Source organism: Trichogramma pretiosum, unplaced genomic scaffold (genome assembly GCF_000599845.2).
Source record: "Trichogramma pretiosum strain Unisexual culture from Peru unplaced genomic scaffold, Tpre_2.0 scaffold9, whole genome shotgun sequence".
In the NCBI taxonomy this organism is placed as follows: Eukaryota; Metazoa; Arthropoda; class Insecta; order Hymenoptera; family Trichogrammatidae; genus Trichogramma; species Trichogramma pretiosum.
Window position 1 is genome coordinate 2,945,465 of NW_019641697.1, and position 16,210 is coordinate 2,961,674.

The 16,210-nt window shown below is 37.3% G+C and overlaps 1 protein-coding gene across 2 annotated transcripts in view; it reads left to right on the forward strand.

Annotated features, from left to right (window-relative positions):
- The first annotated feature begins 1,952 nt into the window (after window positions 1-1,952).
- Window positions 1,953-16,210, forward strand: part of LOC106649426 (GTPase-activating Rap/Ran-GAP domain-like protein 3) — a 46,994-nt gene continuing 32,736 nt past the window's right edge. For both annotated transcript variants that reach the window (XM_014366829.2, XM_014366830.2), the window contains exons 1-2: window positions 1,953-2,934; window positions 3,714-4,080. In XM_014366829.2, coding sequence (XP_014222315.1) covers window positions 3,860-4,080 — 221 coding nt within the window. In that variant the 5' untranslated portion in view covers window positions 1,953-2,934; window positions 3,714-3,859. The remainder of the gene's footprint in view (window positions 2,935-3,713; window positions 4,081-16,210) is intronic.

Consider the following 16,210-nt stretch of genomic DNA (forward strand, 5'->3'; position numbering starts at 1 on the left):
TACGGTACTATAATCCGTGTTGCATGCAGAGCGTTGCGATGCTCGACCGTGTTAAATTCGATTCTCGCGAGCAGCGGATAAATCAATAGTTGGACACCTACACAGCCGCTGGTGAAGAGGAATTAAATAAAAAGTTTCGGTTCGTTTATATATGCAAGCGCGAAGCCGCGAGCGGGAAAATTGGCTAATTGCTGCGGAGCTCTCACTCAGGCTGATGAATCGCGCGGACATCAGCACAAGAAGAAGAAGCTCTAGCTATATAGATAAAGGGCGCGAAGTATATCACTGCTGTAAAAAGGAGAAAAGGTACGTTCATTGCGAAGAAAAAGTTCATTGAATCATAAAAAAAGATCTTCTTCTCTTCTTACGAGCTCCATCTCTCTCGAGGAAGTCACCCTGGAGCTGCAGAGTAGAGTAGTACGACGGGGAAATAAATGTCCGGGATGAAAAACTTTTTTTTATCGCGCTGCGCTCTTGTTACACGAGGAAGCTGTAGCAAATAGCCCGAGCAATTATTCGTGTGGATTCTTTCGGGGGGTAAAAATTTCATATAACCTAATTGTTCGATCTGCCGCGCGAATGAAAACGACATTCCTTTTTTTTCCTGTGTCGCTTTCCACATATATATAGGTATGTACGCGTCAGTAGTACAAACACGTTTTTTGCCCTTGCACGAGAGGAGGTAAATAAGCATACCAGTATACTCTCGACGATATACAACCTATACACACAACGTTCGATATAATATATAAACTATGATACTCACGTGTGTGTGTGTGCCGTGTGTGCGCTCCAGTGAATTTTCGAAGCAGCAGCCGTATCCAACGGATGCATGCATTCGATCGCGCGCGTCTGTCTCGCAGCGTCGATCGAGTAAGAGAGAGAGAGAGAGAGAAAGCCTCGACACGCCTGTAATATTGTGTATACCCATCATCGTCGACATCAAACAAACCCAATACAACAAGACCGAGTCTCGTTACTCCACTGTATATTACACATGTACACACGCCACTACCCTGTGTACATGTACGTCGACCCAAATGCTATAAAGCTCGTCAGTCGCTCTCTCTCTCTGGCTTATATCTATGCAGAACGTGAAAAAGAAAAAAACAAAAAATGTGTATCGTCGTACCTATGAAGGCTGAATAATACAAAGTATATTAATCTTCTCATCGTCTTCGTATTGCATCGTGTAACACAGCTGTCACACCGCAACGAGTTTATATCTATTATAAGTAACGACGATATCGCGCGCGGATAACTCGATAAACTGCATAATGGCTCCTTGATATTCATCCGTATTATACCACAATTGATCGCTGGAACCGAAAGGAGAAAACCTCAAGTTTAACAGAGTAGTAGCTCCTTACAACGACAAAGCAGACTAATAATAGTGTCGCGTCGCGATGCGACGCTGTTAATATTTGGGCGGGAAAATCACCCTCCCTCTCCTTTCTCGTATATATAATCTATATCACGCGGATCAAAGTCAAGTTGACAAGGAAACGTCTTGGATTTTTCGCCTGTGAATTATCGTTGTGTCAAATCGCGCCGAGCTTCGTCATCATCATCCTAAAAAGCACAATGTAACTATATATATAGGTATATATCATCGCAGTCACTAGGCTGTACACGCGCGAAACATTAAGCTCTCTCTCGAGCGATACGCGCGCGCGTGTGTATGCGTGCGTATATATGCAGACGAGGAGGTAGGGAGAAAGGCGAGAGGGAGGCTGGGGCGGCTAACCGCCGCTACCACTGCTGCGAGAGTCGGGTAGAGCTCAAGTGCGCGCGCGTAGAAAACCGGCTGTACAGTATATAGCACACATAGTATAGTAGTGTACAACCCCGAGCCGGGTATATGTGTGTATAGTAGTCCTCTCCGCTGCTGCTGCTGCTGCACACGCTTGCGAATTTCTCTCTCTCTCACTCACTCTTTTAGCTAGCCTGGCTTTATTACATACCTCGCGCGCCACTGTGCTGCTGTGCTGTTGCTGCTGCTGCACACACTACTGATCGTCCGAGCGTTCGTTCAGGAACACGCGTGGCTGCTACGCGCTACTGCTGCTGCGAGGCCGTTTAGTAATATGTGCAATGTGTGCATTAAAAAGTGAAGTACACGGAGTAGCCAATATTCTGTATATCGTTTTGTTTTGTAAATGTAATATAGTGACCCAGCCGCGATTCAAAGTTTTTGAGCAGTGCAGAGTGTAAATAAAGCAGTGGCAAAGCAGCGCAATCAATCGAGAAATCTCGAAAAAATAAAGTGGCACACACAAGAAAGAAAAGGCATACGTGTATACGTACATGAAAGGGAGAGAAAAAAATGAAGCGCGAGTTCGTCAAGGTCAGCACGGTACAGGTTTGAATCCTCCCTCATCATCATAATCGTCAGTGTGTGTGTGTCAGTGCCAGCAGCAGCGCCTTTTGAAAGATGCACATTGATATTATGCTCGTGCAGAGACGTCGGTTCGTACTACTGCGAGCAGCTACAGCTACCTGTCTGCACACCAAGTGACCTTGACTTTTTCTCTTATACTTATATACTCTCGCCGCGCCGCCGGATGTGCTCGCACAGTTCGCAAGAAGAAGCACACGAACCCCCGCCCCGTTGTCATCTCTCGTTGGTGGAGATAATAAGGAAACGTGTTGAGTCGTGCCAAGTGTCGTGATTGGTGTGCCTATATACGTGACGATGTCATGATCTTGATTTTTAACGTCGAAATGGAACCGTACGCGATCGTTGCGTCGTGTGCCGTGAATTTACGAATTTGTGCAGTTTTTCCCAGAAAATGAGTGCCGAAGAATAAGATTCGATGTTTCTAAGTGTGCCCGTGTGTTGCAGTGCAGTGGTGTCTTCGGGATGAAAAATGGATTTTACGCTTCTAGCGCTCGTTGCGAACGAGCTGCAGCTGTCTTGACGTATCGATACTGGTGAGTGATTGTTTTGTTTACTTTTGTGCTGTGTGTGTGTGTGCGTGTGTTTCGCTCTCGGTCAAGTCTATAAAAATAAGAGAAAGAAAAGAAATGCACTCGGTCGAGCATCCATCAAGGCTAAATGATACTTTTAAATGTAACTGCCATCGATCCGCGCGCGATTGGAGAAATTTATTCATCCCTGTGAAATTTTTCCATCCCTCGAGTCCCGTGTAAAAAAATTCCAGTTTTATCAATTGATGTATTCACGACTGTTCTAATGAGAAAAAAAGCGCGTCGACGGATGCACGCGCGCATACCGATAATCCCTCCCCCCTTTGAAGAGACCTCAAATATATAAATATAAGAGTACGACTGTTATGTGTATTATAAAATACATCATCGCCGTGGCGCACACGTTATCTTGCCATCGAATTGATACCGCAAGTTTTGCGGAGAAATTTTACGCGCTCCCAGTCTAGAATATTACTTATACTATACACGGATATTATTCTGCTGCTGCTCGGTGGAAACGCGAAAACTTTGAATAAACTTTCCCCCGTTAATAAATGTGCACTCGTACGGACTGTTTCATTTGCGTCAGTTACAGCAGGTTATTCGCGCGATGTACATTATAAGTTTGGATACGATTTTGCCCTCGATTTTCGACGAAATTGTCGTCTTTTATTGCTCCGAACTCGCGTGGTAAATTTCCAAAAGTAGTCTGTATTGTTTCGCGCTTCGATTCACCGCATTTACAGGCCTATATAAACCATTATCTCTCCTTTCGATTGCAGAAAATCGCTCGAAAAGAGCCCGCCACCACCGCCGCCGTGATGCATTCGTGACCTTGAATCGCTCTCACCACTCGAGACGGGTACGACGACGATGATGCTCTTGAGCGGCCGCCACGACACTTCCTGAAAACACTCGTGTCATAATCATGAGCTCGTTGAAGAGGCAATCGTACAGGGAGGGCGGCATCTCGACGCCGTCGAGTCAGGCTGCGGCTCGCCGCTACGCCTCCCCGGGCGGCGGACCGAGCACCAAGTCGCTGCGCAGTTTCATGCACGGCAATCAGAGCTCGCCCATCAGGCTCAGGTCCAAGTACGAGCTACGCAGCATCAGCTTCGAGGGCAGCAAGGTGCTGCCCTGGACTCTCAGGTTAGAGATATGACGATGATTTTATTACACAAAGCGAATGAAAAAAAAATTTCTACGTTTAAGGTCATGCTTCGAATTCTCTCTTTTTTTGCACGAGCTTTCGTGTATGTAATAGGGAAGTGTGTATATGATTCATTGAAGCGTTCGTTTGCTCGAATGAATTGCAAACACGAATCGCTAATTTGTATGTAATGTCGAACTCTATCGACGTAGTTTAGTTATGTTAGAGAATGCATCGAGGTACAAAAACGTATTATGTTCTTTACCGGTAATAAAAGGTAAACAATCGCAAATTTGTTTTCCCATCGACTGAAATAATACAATCTTCCCTGAAAATACTATCAATCCATCGACTGAGCTATTAAAATCATGTTTCATGCCAATTCGAATAAAGTAAATACGCTTTTGCTCCTACGTACACGGAAGTCTGTAATTCTAAAGCGATGAATTAATAGGACAAAAACTTGGCTATTTTCGTTCTGTACGACAACGTGACATAAATGACATCTTGAATAGTTTTTTGTTCGTAATTTGCCTCTAATTATACATATTTTTAAATATCCATTTACCAAAAACCGTGCAAATATATGACATTTAACTATTCAAAGAATTGTTTGTCAACAAAAACAACAGATTTTTAAGTAATATTTAATAGTTTTTTTTTAAATACGATAAAATTCATAATTTTCTATGTGCATCTTGAAATTTCTTTGGAGTCTTCAAATTGAGCCTTTTGTTAGCGAAAAAAGTCGAAAAATTGCCTAGAGAATGAAAAGTAATTCAAAGGCTCATACATGTGGTTTTTGTTTCTACGTGTGAATCTACAACCGCAAACAATATGTCAGTGCAAAAGGGTGAACTTGCGTAACGGCAAAAGTAGGTCCTCGCGTTTTTTAGTTGAAAAAACTTTCCTAAAAAGTTTTCAACAATACTCGAATAAACTTTATAAAAATATATACGAATACAACTTATGTAAAATAGTTATACTTGAATGTACGTATTCAATGTTGTACAATTTTTTTATGAAATAAATTAAAGTCACTTGAATATTTTTAAATTTTACAATCACTTAAAACTCCTAAGTCATATTTTGAGAGTGTCTGTTTAGTACCCAAAAAAAACCATAATCCTTAGGGAACTGGGGTTTTCAGGAGCTCATTATTTCTATATAAAAATGATCTAAGGTTTCTGATTTGAAATCAAAACCGAGATAGAGATTCGCAAGACGTATTCGAGTCCTCCGAGGCTTTATATTATCATATGCCCGTATACGAAAGTAGCCTGTAAATGTATATATGCAGATAACTTTGACCACCTGCTTTTATTTCATATAAAAGTTCTAGAGACTACTCTCGTAATTTAAGAATCATCACAGACAAAAATTATTCATTCGAGATGGGAAAAGAAAGTTATATAAATTTAAAGATTTTCACCGCACTGCTTCTTTATCTTATAACATTTCCTTACGGAAATTCAAGTAAAAGAAGTATTTTCAAATTATCTTTTTTTACAAAGCGAAAAACGTTGTAATTCTAGGTGAACAAAATAATGTCGAAAAGAAAATTGTATTAATAATTTATGGATTAAGCGCGTTACAAAGAATGTACACAAGATATAATCCAAAAATATGCTCGTTTCAGAAATGCACCACACGTCCTTATGACATACATATTTTATCGGCGGAATCTGTCTTGAAAAATACGATAAAAATATTCCTATACGCCGAATAGACAGGGTCGCTATACTTGGAAAATATCACAATATGATGATCGATAAATATGAAAGTTGCCGTCGAGAATTTTTTACCCTGAAAAATGAAACTTCTGCTTGAGATTGAGAGCTAGTACAAAACGTTGGCTCAATCGCTGCGTCGGTGACAAGAGCAAAAAGTACACAATACAGTATTTCGTGATCAGTAAATGGCTGTAGCGATTAAATTTAATCTATTATCTTCGCTGATATATCTAATGAATAATTTAAAGCTTTGAACATGCGATAAATCCATACTTTCAGTGAGTTAAGCAAATTACATCTGCGCAGTTGGTACTCGTTCGATTTTCGATTTATTAGCAACAATAAAAAAAGGATTAGATAGGATGGAAGCTTTTGAAATATTTAGAGCTTTTAATCAGTAGTTTACGTGACAAAAAAGCTGTGTTATTTTCTTTGATCACGAAATTCTGCATAATGTACGAGGCGGTGTAAGGATAAAGAGCGAACGAGGGAAAGCAAAAAAAACATTGCTTCGTAAGATGAAATTTTCAAAGTTGAGCTTATGTATTACACATGCAGCGTCGTGATCACCTACGAGCAAAAGCAGCCGAGGTAATTGAAATTCTCTCTGATGAAGTTTTCATGCGTCCTTTAGCGTGTCGGACTTGACTTCGCGATGATGAATTAACATTGCCGTACCGAATGAAAGCCAAGTTTTCCACGACGCATAAACTAACATTTTTCCGTAATAACTTACACCGCTCGATGTACCGAAGGCTAGATAAGGTTAGTAAGAAATGTTTGATGAACTTCAAGCGTCGAGCGAAACTTTTTCCAAAACATTCTACGCGCAATATGCCGAGCATTCGTCTTTGTGCTTGGGAAATTCGATTTCGCAAGCCAAAAGTTGCATTCTTTATCGATTCGTTTACAAACGACTGATTTTACTGCCTTGAGCCGTATCAATGTTTCAACCCCTTAAATATTATGATGAATAAATGCTCTTACTCGTGTTTTGTTTTTTTTTCTGACAATGATAAACCGAAACGTTTTCAAGCAAACGTAACTTTGAAGTTCGATTCATGGACAGAGTATAAACATCTTTAGATAAGTTGTGCCTAAGAAGATAAGGGGAGGAATTTTTTATGTTTGGAATTATGAAAGGCGTATTTTACTTCATAATCAGAGCATGTCGAATTTTGCTTGCTTTAAGAAGACTCTGCGATAGTTTCAAAAGCGAATTTTGAAACCAACTGCAGTAGGAAAATTTCATTAATATTTCGAAAAGCTAGAATAATTTCTAAGCAGAGAACCAAGCTGCTTTGCTCGGCTTTGGCTCGGGCCATCTTGTAAATGAGTACCTATATGGTAAATATATTTATACTAGTACTTCTCTAGCCCTGCATCAAGTGAAAACTCTGCTCGAATTACGAAAGGAGCTTTCTTGCACTCACGTCTCAATGATCGCAAAGTCATGCGCTGTACTCAAGAGCAACCATTCATTTGGACACTTTTCAATGAAACATTCGGAGTAGACGTACAGAACCCGCGATATATCTGATTAATTTTTTCATGACAATGTAAAAATTGATTTATCGTTAACTTCTTTTTCGTTTTGTATCAAACTCTTATCATTTATTAAATCTCATAAATTCGAAACATTCAATGAATGTAATATTCTAGATGTATCATAATATTATAGATATATCATTGCCATCCTGGGTCCTTTTTAGTCGGCAAGAGGCGTTCTTGAACCTTAAAAAATTTCATACTCATATACGTTACAGATCAATTTTCATATTATTTTATGTTTTTACAAGAATTTAGTTAGTCGAAGGCAAGTGCAAAGTTAATTTGCACTATACATAACTAATAATCTTTCGCGCTAATCATAATTAATCTACATACTCCTTTCTTTATTTAAAACAATCCGTTCATTAGTAGTAAATTAATTCAACTTCTGAATGTGTCATGTGTAGTTGGAATAATAATGATTCTTAATAGCCATTAGCGGTCGACAGAGAAAATGGCATTCGCATTCGCAGGTGTATAATCAGTGATCACTCGCCAAACTAATTGCCTGTGGTTGTCTCATTCGTTTGGCTTTGATTTTATGATAATTATAAAAAAAAAAAAACGAAAAAATTGCATGGATCTTAGATAATTATTGATGCCTCTATATTTTCGATCTAGAATATTACATTCATTGAATGTTTCGAATTTATGAGATTGAATGAATATTAAAAGAGTTTGCTGCAAAACGGATACAAAGTTAATGATAAATCAATTTTTACATTGTCATGAAAAAATTAAGACATGAAAAATGAATCATCAGATACATATTTTTTCCACTCCACTAGGTTAGTATATAAATGAAAATGCACAATTATTGGGGAAAATCCTAAAGACTAATTCAGTAAATTTATTACAATAATCAATTAGTTAATAAAATAAATTATACGTATTTCTTCGCACGATAGATTTTCATACATAATCAAAAATGTTTCAATCATCAATGATATTCAAATTCAAAAAATAATGTATTCATATTTCAATAACAATAAAAATTTTAACGAGCTCCAAAAAATATCGTTCATCGATCTAAGTACAAGTTCAAAAAAGCGTTATTGGTAGCACTTTCTCTTGGAATATTTTGTCAACGATATCTAGTTGCATTCTTTTTTCATTGTAAGCTACGAAAAAATTTTAAAAAGCCCATTATCTACATTATGTGCGTGAGTGCTAACTTACTGAAAAAAGGAAGCAAAAAGAGAGGGAGAGAAAAAACGATTATAATTTTCATGAGTTTATCTCGAAAACAATATTAATATAAAACGAGCATCAGTCTCTAAATATATTAAAAAAATCTCTCAGTATTGCTGGTATACTGTGAAGATAATATTTCATTTCAGTGCGTGGATTTTTGCTTATTATGGAAACTCAAAACAAAGCAAATATTGACTTCAAATAATTGCATGTTATAAATACTCCTTCAAGCTATACAAAAATTTAAATCGATTCCTGTGACGCAAAATTAACTGTTTCAAAAATCATTTGCAAGCAATTGGGGTTATTGACGTATAGTAATTTTTCCTGTACTTGGATGAAATTTAAACCTCTTTATACTTTTTTCCAGTATTTTGAAGTAATTAACTTTTAGTGATTTGTAAAATAGTTCAGTTTTTGTCTCAAGCATCAAAATACACTGTAACATTTTCTAGCATCTCTATTTGCTTTTATATTACGAAATTAAAGCAATGTAAATGAACCGGGCGAACGCATATTTTAAAAATACCGCTACGCCACGGTCTGTAATGACTAGTAAACAGCCGCTGGCGAAGAAAATGATATACATCTGCAACTAATTAACAAAAATCAATAAAAACCTTGACAGCCGCGTTTCGTACCTTGCTTCATTATTAGTGCTGTGAATTACTAGACTGGGAAATTATAGAAAAATACTAAACACCCAAGGCTCAAGAGTATTCTCGTTGATTCCGCTAGAGCAATTCGAAATAGCTGATGTAGATATTATCGGCAATCGAAGAGAGCTACTCGCGCTGGTATTGAGGAAAAAAAAGCCACTTTGCACAAAAGGGAGTGCGCGAGTCTCGCATGATTCAAAGGATACTAATGCACCGCGGATCCCGATTGGCATTGGAAAGTTCGAATGAGAATGGATGAAGGCGATGAAAAAGCTTGCGGAGCAAATATGGAGTGAAGTTCTAAATTTGATTTTCATCATTGGTTTTTTTTCTCAACGAACGTCTTTTTCATCAATACGGATTCAATTATAATTATTTATTCAGCACGTCACGCATAATATTATTGTTATTTGTTTATTTTTTTTACTTTCAGTTAAAATTAAAATACAAAACTCAGATTTTAATGTCGCAATATTCGACCAAATATTTGGTATATTGATTACAAAAGAGTTTGGCAAGTTTACACCACCACAGCTATAATTCCGTGCGCACAGTACACATATAAACCCAGCTACAAAATCATCCGAATGCACACAACAAGTACAGATAAGACATAAACTAACGAGTGAACCGATCGGCATTAAGCCGCAACAACTTGCGGCTTGGCTTTACATTCACAACTACGCGAGCATTACACATCCTTTGTTCGTAAATTTAGCCCACTAAGCACAAGGTAAAATGGATTTGGCAGATTCCCGGTAGCGGCGCCGCTGCATCTTATACCCGAGATAAAGCGATTTCTCGTTCAGTTGACATTGGAAGATTGCCGCGCAGGTTGTCTGTGTTTAAGTTTGTTTTTCGAGCTTTTCTTCTTTTGAAATTGCGTTTCGTGTAAAGAAAAGTTGATGATTGGTAAGATGCTAGAATAAGATTTCGTTTTATTTATTTTTTTTCCATAAAAAATTTGATTTGAAAAATATACTATTTTGTGTTCACATTTAAAAAAGTATGATCATATTGTAAAAGTTTACTGCTTGTAGCCCTTTATTTTTAATTAACAATCATGCAGAAAATTCTGCATACTTACTGGAACTCGGACCTTTACTAAAACTTTGAGCTTTCTGCGATTCACTTCAATTTTTACTCTTATATGTACGCAGATTTTTGAAAAAAAATCTATTACATTTTTCATCCATCTAGACAGAATATTATTAAAGAAAAATTTTCACCCTAAAAACTGATCATTTAAGGTGGTTCTTTCAATATTTGTTGAGACATGAGACCTACCCCATTTTATAGATTAAATCACGCTGAATTCAATGGTATAATTATTTATGGGGCTTACGCAGCAAAATCTCGAGATATTTTATCTCAAAGTATGCTATTTTAACATGGGAAGCATAGAACGGCCACCATTCATATGGTATTTCCAATCAAAAATTAATTTGTTAGGATATCGGAGTGTATAGGTTTTATAGAAAAAACCCTCATCTTTCAGCCTGTGTATCGTGAAATAGGGCTTACGCTTCAAAAAATCGAGATTTTTTACGTCAAAGTGAAAAAAACACGGATTTTGCGATGAAATAGTCAGCGGCCGTCGTCGTCTGCTGCGTACGCATTACGCACTTCGAGCGGCGCACTATTCAAAATGTTTGATATTTTCAAATCAAGACTGTTCATCACGCGCTGTTTATTTTCCAATAAATGTAATTAATTGTAAATAAATATATCGTGGGCAATTATAATTGATCACTATTTATGGATTATCAGCTCATTCATTTAGTTAGTGAGATGTAATGAATTAAAATACGGAAATTGAAATTTTTATACCATATGTTTTATTATTTCAGTAACTTGATCAATACATTTTGGTGAAGATGTCACACGTGCTTTATTATTTATACTCATAGACAATAAAATTTTTATACCCTTATCATTATCTTTTTGGTATGCTTTTTTTAAAGTTTCTAGGTTAATACCTTCTTTGGCCATTTTACATATAAAACGAGAATTAACTTTTTTCTTTAAAAAAAGTAACGATTGTTTATTTTGTAAAAATAATTGATTCTCTAGTATTTTTTTATGCATACTAGTAATACTTTTACGATTTTCTAAAATCACTGCATCAGTGATTTCCAAGACGTCAACTAGTTTTTTCAACACAATGACGTCTTGAAGCGCAACATAAGACTAGACTTTTTTATGAAATGTCCCTTATTCTTGCCCTTTTTTTTCTGTCTGAATACTTCTCTTTCATCTTTTCGATTATATTTCGCGTTTTTTTATTAATACTATGCTTACTATACAAAATAAACACTGATTCGACAAACGGGATTCTGCTGTGAGCTGTGCAGATAAACAAAGCTGCTTCTCCTTCTGCTCCGGTGCTGCGCACGACACACTGCGCATTGCGTACAGCACCATGCATGATTTTACGTAACGCTCATTGCAGAAAAACCGGTACTGAAAGAACCACCTTAAAATGTTTGAAAATGCTGTACCATCAAGTAGTTTGATCGCAATGATTTTTTTGTTCCAATTATGTTTAAAATATTAATTAGTGTTTGAAAAATTTTAGATCAGTATTACACTATTTAAGGAGGTTTCCTTACAAAGTTCGCAAGAAGTACATGTATCAATATCGATAGATTTTGACCTCCTGAATCCAATGGTATAACTCTCATATGCCCAAGCCACGCAAAATCTCCAGAAAAACGCGATCAAACTTTCGAAAATTAACATGGGCAACATAGAAATGCATGAAAAGTTGAGCTACATTTACAATTCATGAAAATAAATCAAAGTTCGCAGGGGAATGATCATATACAAATTATAGAGAAAGTTTTTATCTTTCAAAAACAGTGTCTCAAAGTAGAGGTAGCCTGTCGTTTTTTCAATATTTTTTTAGAAGACAAGTCAGCTAACTTAACCCATGTTACTGCCCGAACACTCAGTTGACTAACTTGTTACCTGAGGGAACCTCCTTAAAATTCCATAATACTAATTTAAGTCTTCACCACTAGATGGCGAGCAGCTTTAGCTGTAAATCGACAAGTGCCTAAGTGCAAATAATTGTATAAGTGTAAAGTCAAAGCACGATTTTACTACAGTAAATGTTTTTATGTCCTTTGTGACATACCGTCGGTTAGACAGCTGATATGTTGAATTGAAGGTGCTGTTGCTTTGCTCACTGATACCGTCTTTTGCAACGCAAAAGTGTCTATTTTTGAGTTGGCAGACTCGAAGTAAATGCTGCTTAATGTCGTCCTTTGACGACTCCCCTGACGGCTGAGGCACCCCTTGACGACTTATGTACGTCGATATCGCGTTTAAAGCAATGTCACTAAATTTAAAAAGCGTGGGTGAAAGCCTTATGCTCGATCTCACGAATAAATATTCAATTCAATTTACTTACCACGTTTCTTCTGCAACATTTCTCTTATAAATATTTTTAAGTAATTTGTATAATTTTCGTCTGAGTTCAAATGCAATAAACAAATGAAAAGAGCTTTGCCGTACTTCAATGATTTGAGATTCCTACTGGTATAGCTTCGCCTTGCTCAACTGTAATATACGATCAACCCGGAACTTAATTTTTGAGCAACTCTTGTTGACTTGAACAATACACTATACATGCGTTATTATACACTCATCTGTTCATTAAAATTATTATGGCTAACTTTCGTATGCTTTTTCGTGTAGTCATATTTTTCCCAAGTTACTTTCCACATATTATATGCGCATGTCGAAAAACCAATATGTAGTTGCTTGCAGTATACATGAGTACTACCCACACTATTGTACATCTGCTCTTACATGAGTTTACTAATATTTAACATGAACGCTTTCTTCCGTTATTACGTTACTACGCTACTACACGGAATCTCATTCATAATTTCATTCATATAATTACAGGTGCAAACAGTCCATGACTGTTGTCCATGATGTTTCTCCATTACTGCTGACATTTAGAGAACTTGTATACAGTAAACGCGTAGTCCCTATCGGGGCTCATAAGTCAATTCCGTTTGCTACTGAATCACGAACTCATTAATATTTTTAAATGAACGTCGTGACAAACTATTGTATTAAATCTCGTTACGAGTATCTGACCAAAGCTTTATTTTTCAAGGATATCGATTATTTCCAATTACCACTGCGGCTAACTGAATTGTAAGGTAGCGCAATCGGTACGGCAGAGTTTTGACTGTTCCGCTAAGCAGCGTTCGCGTAATTTTGCATCGATCCGCCAACATAGTGTATCTAACCACCTCGATTAAAATGTTTAAATTTCATAAAACTAAAATCATTCGGCTTTTTGAAGTATTTACTCGTAATAGTTTCGAGAGAAATATGTAAAAAATTCAATTTGTTTTGTAAAACTCCTGTATTTTCAATCAAGGTGGTCGATAAAAGCGGTTGCGAAACTGAGATTAACAACCGAGTTACAGTGCATTGCCTTCCCAATAGAGTGTAGCACGGCCCTCTTCGAGGGAGCTTGCAAGCTCACCCAAATTTTAATACGATACTTGAGATTGCTTGAATCTTAGCTGTATTAAAGTTGAATGTTACTCCAATTATTATTTTTTACGTTTTGTTTATTTTAATACAAATATTAATTTACAATGCACGAAAGCTCGCTTATTATGATCTGACTTAAATTACTGCGTCACAACAAGCTGTGAAATGTATTCAAATTGAAATACGCATGAGCAAAATAATCCCAAAAAGTAATGAAAAATCGATTTCAAAATAAATTTCAACAAGCGTGCTATTTGCAGTTCAAATTAAGAAAAAAAGTTCAATGACGGTATTCATATGTATGACAAATAAGGAATTAATTATACTTACTTGTACTCAATTTTTATTGTAGATTTTTTCATTTCGAGTTGAGAGTGTGCTTAGATATTTTATTATGAGTGTTACCAATGTTTCAAAAGTTTATAACAATGTTTTAAAAATGTATCATTAAAAAATCATACATTTTTGATCTACGAAAAAATTAGAGTCGCTTGAACTGCGTTGGATGAAGTTCTTTTTATTAAGTATGCCTTTTTATCTACTCCACAACTAGATCGACTCTCACTGATCTGCTTTTGAGTCTTTAATGAATCATCGTCACATTTACTATTAAGTTCTACCACTAGATGTCACTTTCTAATCCACAAATGAAAAACTTAAGTATCTTCTACAATATTCAATAATATAGTCGTGGAGTCACAAGAATCGGATTATATAGTTTCGATATATTGGAGAGAAAATGAGGCAGCCGTTTGTCATACAAAAAAAAACATTACCGGAACAACATCGACTGCAAAAGCCATGTAGTAAAAACTTTTGCTCACATCGTCACGCGTAATTTGTAATATTTTCTTTACGCGCCGCAGTGTACCATACAACAACGGTAATACCTACAAAATATCAAGCCAGAGAGCTGGCGCGTGCCCTGAATAAGTCACGTACGGCAGTACGAGCATGATACGCTCACGTGTGTCGCCTTTTCAATTTCAATACTCGTAGAAGTAGTTGGGTAGGAAATTCCGAGCATGATTTTCGGGGTTTTCGCGGGCATGTTCTTCGTGGAACATTTACATAATGCTGATTGACTGCTACTTAAGGAGAGCTCGTGTATTGTCTCGAGATACATGTGTGCGAGTGTGTGTTTTCCTTTCAAAATTGATGAGACTGCACTCGCAAAAGAAGTTGGCTCACTCGATCGCTCGACATTCTGTTTCATTTTATTTCTACATGTATAAGCCGGTCACGCAGACGAGAACGATCCATCTCTCTCACGGACTAGTGCTTAATTGATTTCCTTACGAGCACGCGTCGCACTACTATACGTTCCAGTTTAAGCGACATTCAAATTACTGGCCGAGATTTTTCCTCCTCTCGTTGGAATACAGAGTAGTTTCTTTTTTTTTTCTTTGTTTTAACTGGCAATGCCAGATTAGAAGCATCCACGCGCGTATACGTTTTGCCAGGGAAAATCCACGTTGCGACTTCGAGCCGGTGTAATTAATGGTCGTAGATTTATCTGCTCGATTTAAAGGAACCCCCTCCTTCAACCTTGGCAGCGACTGTATTATATACCTCACGTACCGCTTGGTGTGTTATATAGAACGTTATCCTTGCCTGTGGGGGTGGCTTAATTGTTGATTATTTATACGTACTTTGCCGGAAGCGAATTATATGTATATTATTATTATTATTGTTATTCTTATACGGAACCTACTTCCCCTTCTACGAAAGAAAAGTTTCGTGGCGTTGGCATAAAAAAATATTGCTCAAAAGTGCACACACACCCACAAACACGGCTCGATCAGGGGAAGCCTTCGTGTTTACAACGCCAAGTTCTCGAACCCAAATGCTCCGATTGTTATCTATGCTAATGCGATATGAAGCGATGCTTTTGCAGGAAGCATATACGTATACAGGCGAACTCGGGGAAAGATATTTTCGGTGGACGAACAAACAAAAAATGAGCAAAAATGTCCTAATTCATCGTAATTCGCGATTCGGATAAGATTTATAGGTAGCGATTGTCGCGAGTCTATACTGCTGAGAGAAGATCGAAGCGAGTATAATGAAATAATGAAAATTTCTCGGGAGCTATTGTATCAACGTAAGAGACTGTCATATATGTTATGCACTGTGTACATAAGCACTGTGCTGTGTCGTCTCGGTGACATTTGAATTTCAATGAATTATCGACTATGCTGCGATGGCCCGTTACATCATTTCGTTTACTCTGAAATTCTATTATACGTCGACGAATGCATATGTCGTTATATAAGACGATCCCGACGATCGTGTCTCGTACGCGCGAGCTTGTAAGCTCGAAAAGAGCAAATAATTGATTTCCATTGCAGTCCGCGTACTTACTCTCGAGAGGGGAGTGGCGTGGAAAGAGAGAGAGAGAGAGAGAAAAACTCATCGTACATAACGCGGTAAAGACAGATTGGCCGCGTTGTGTAGCATTGTGTACACGA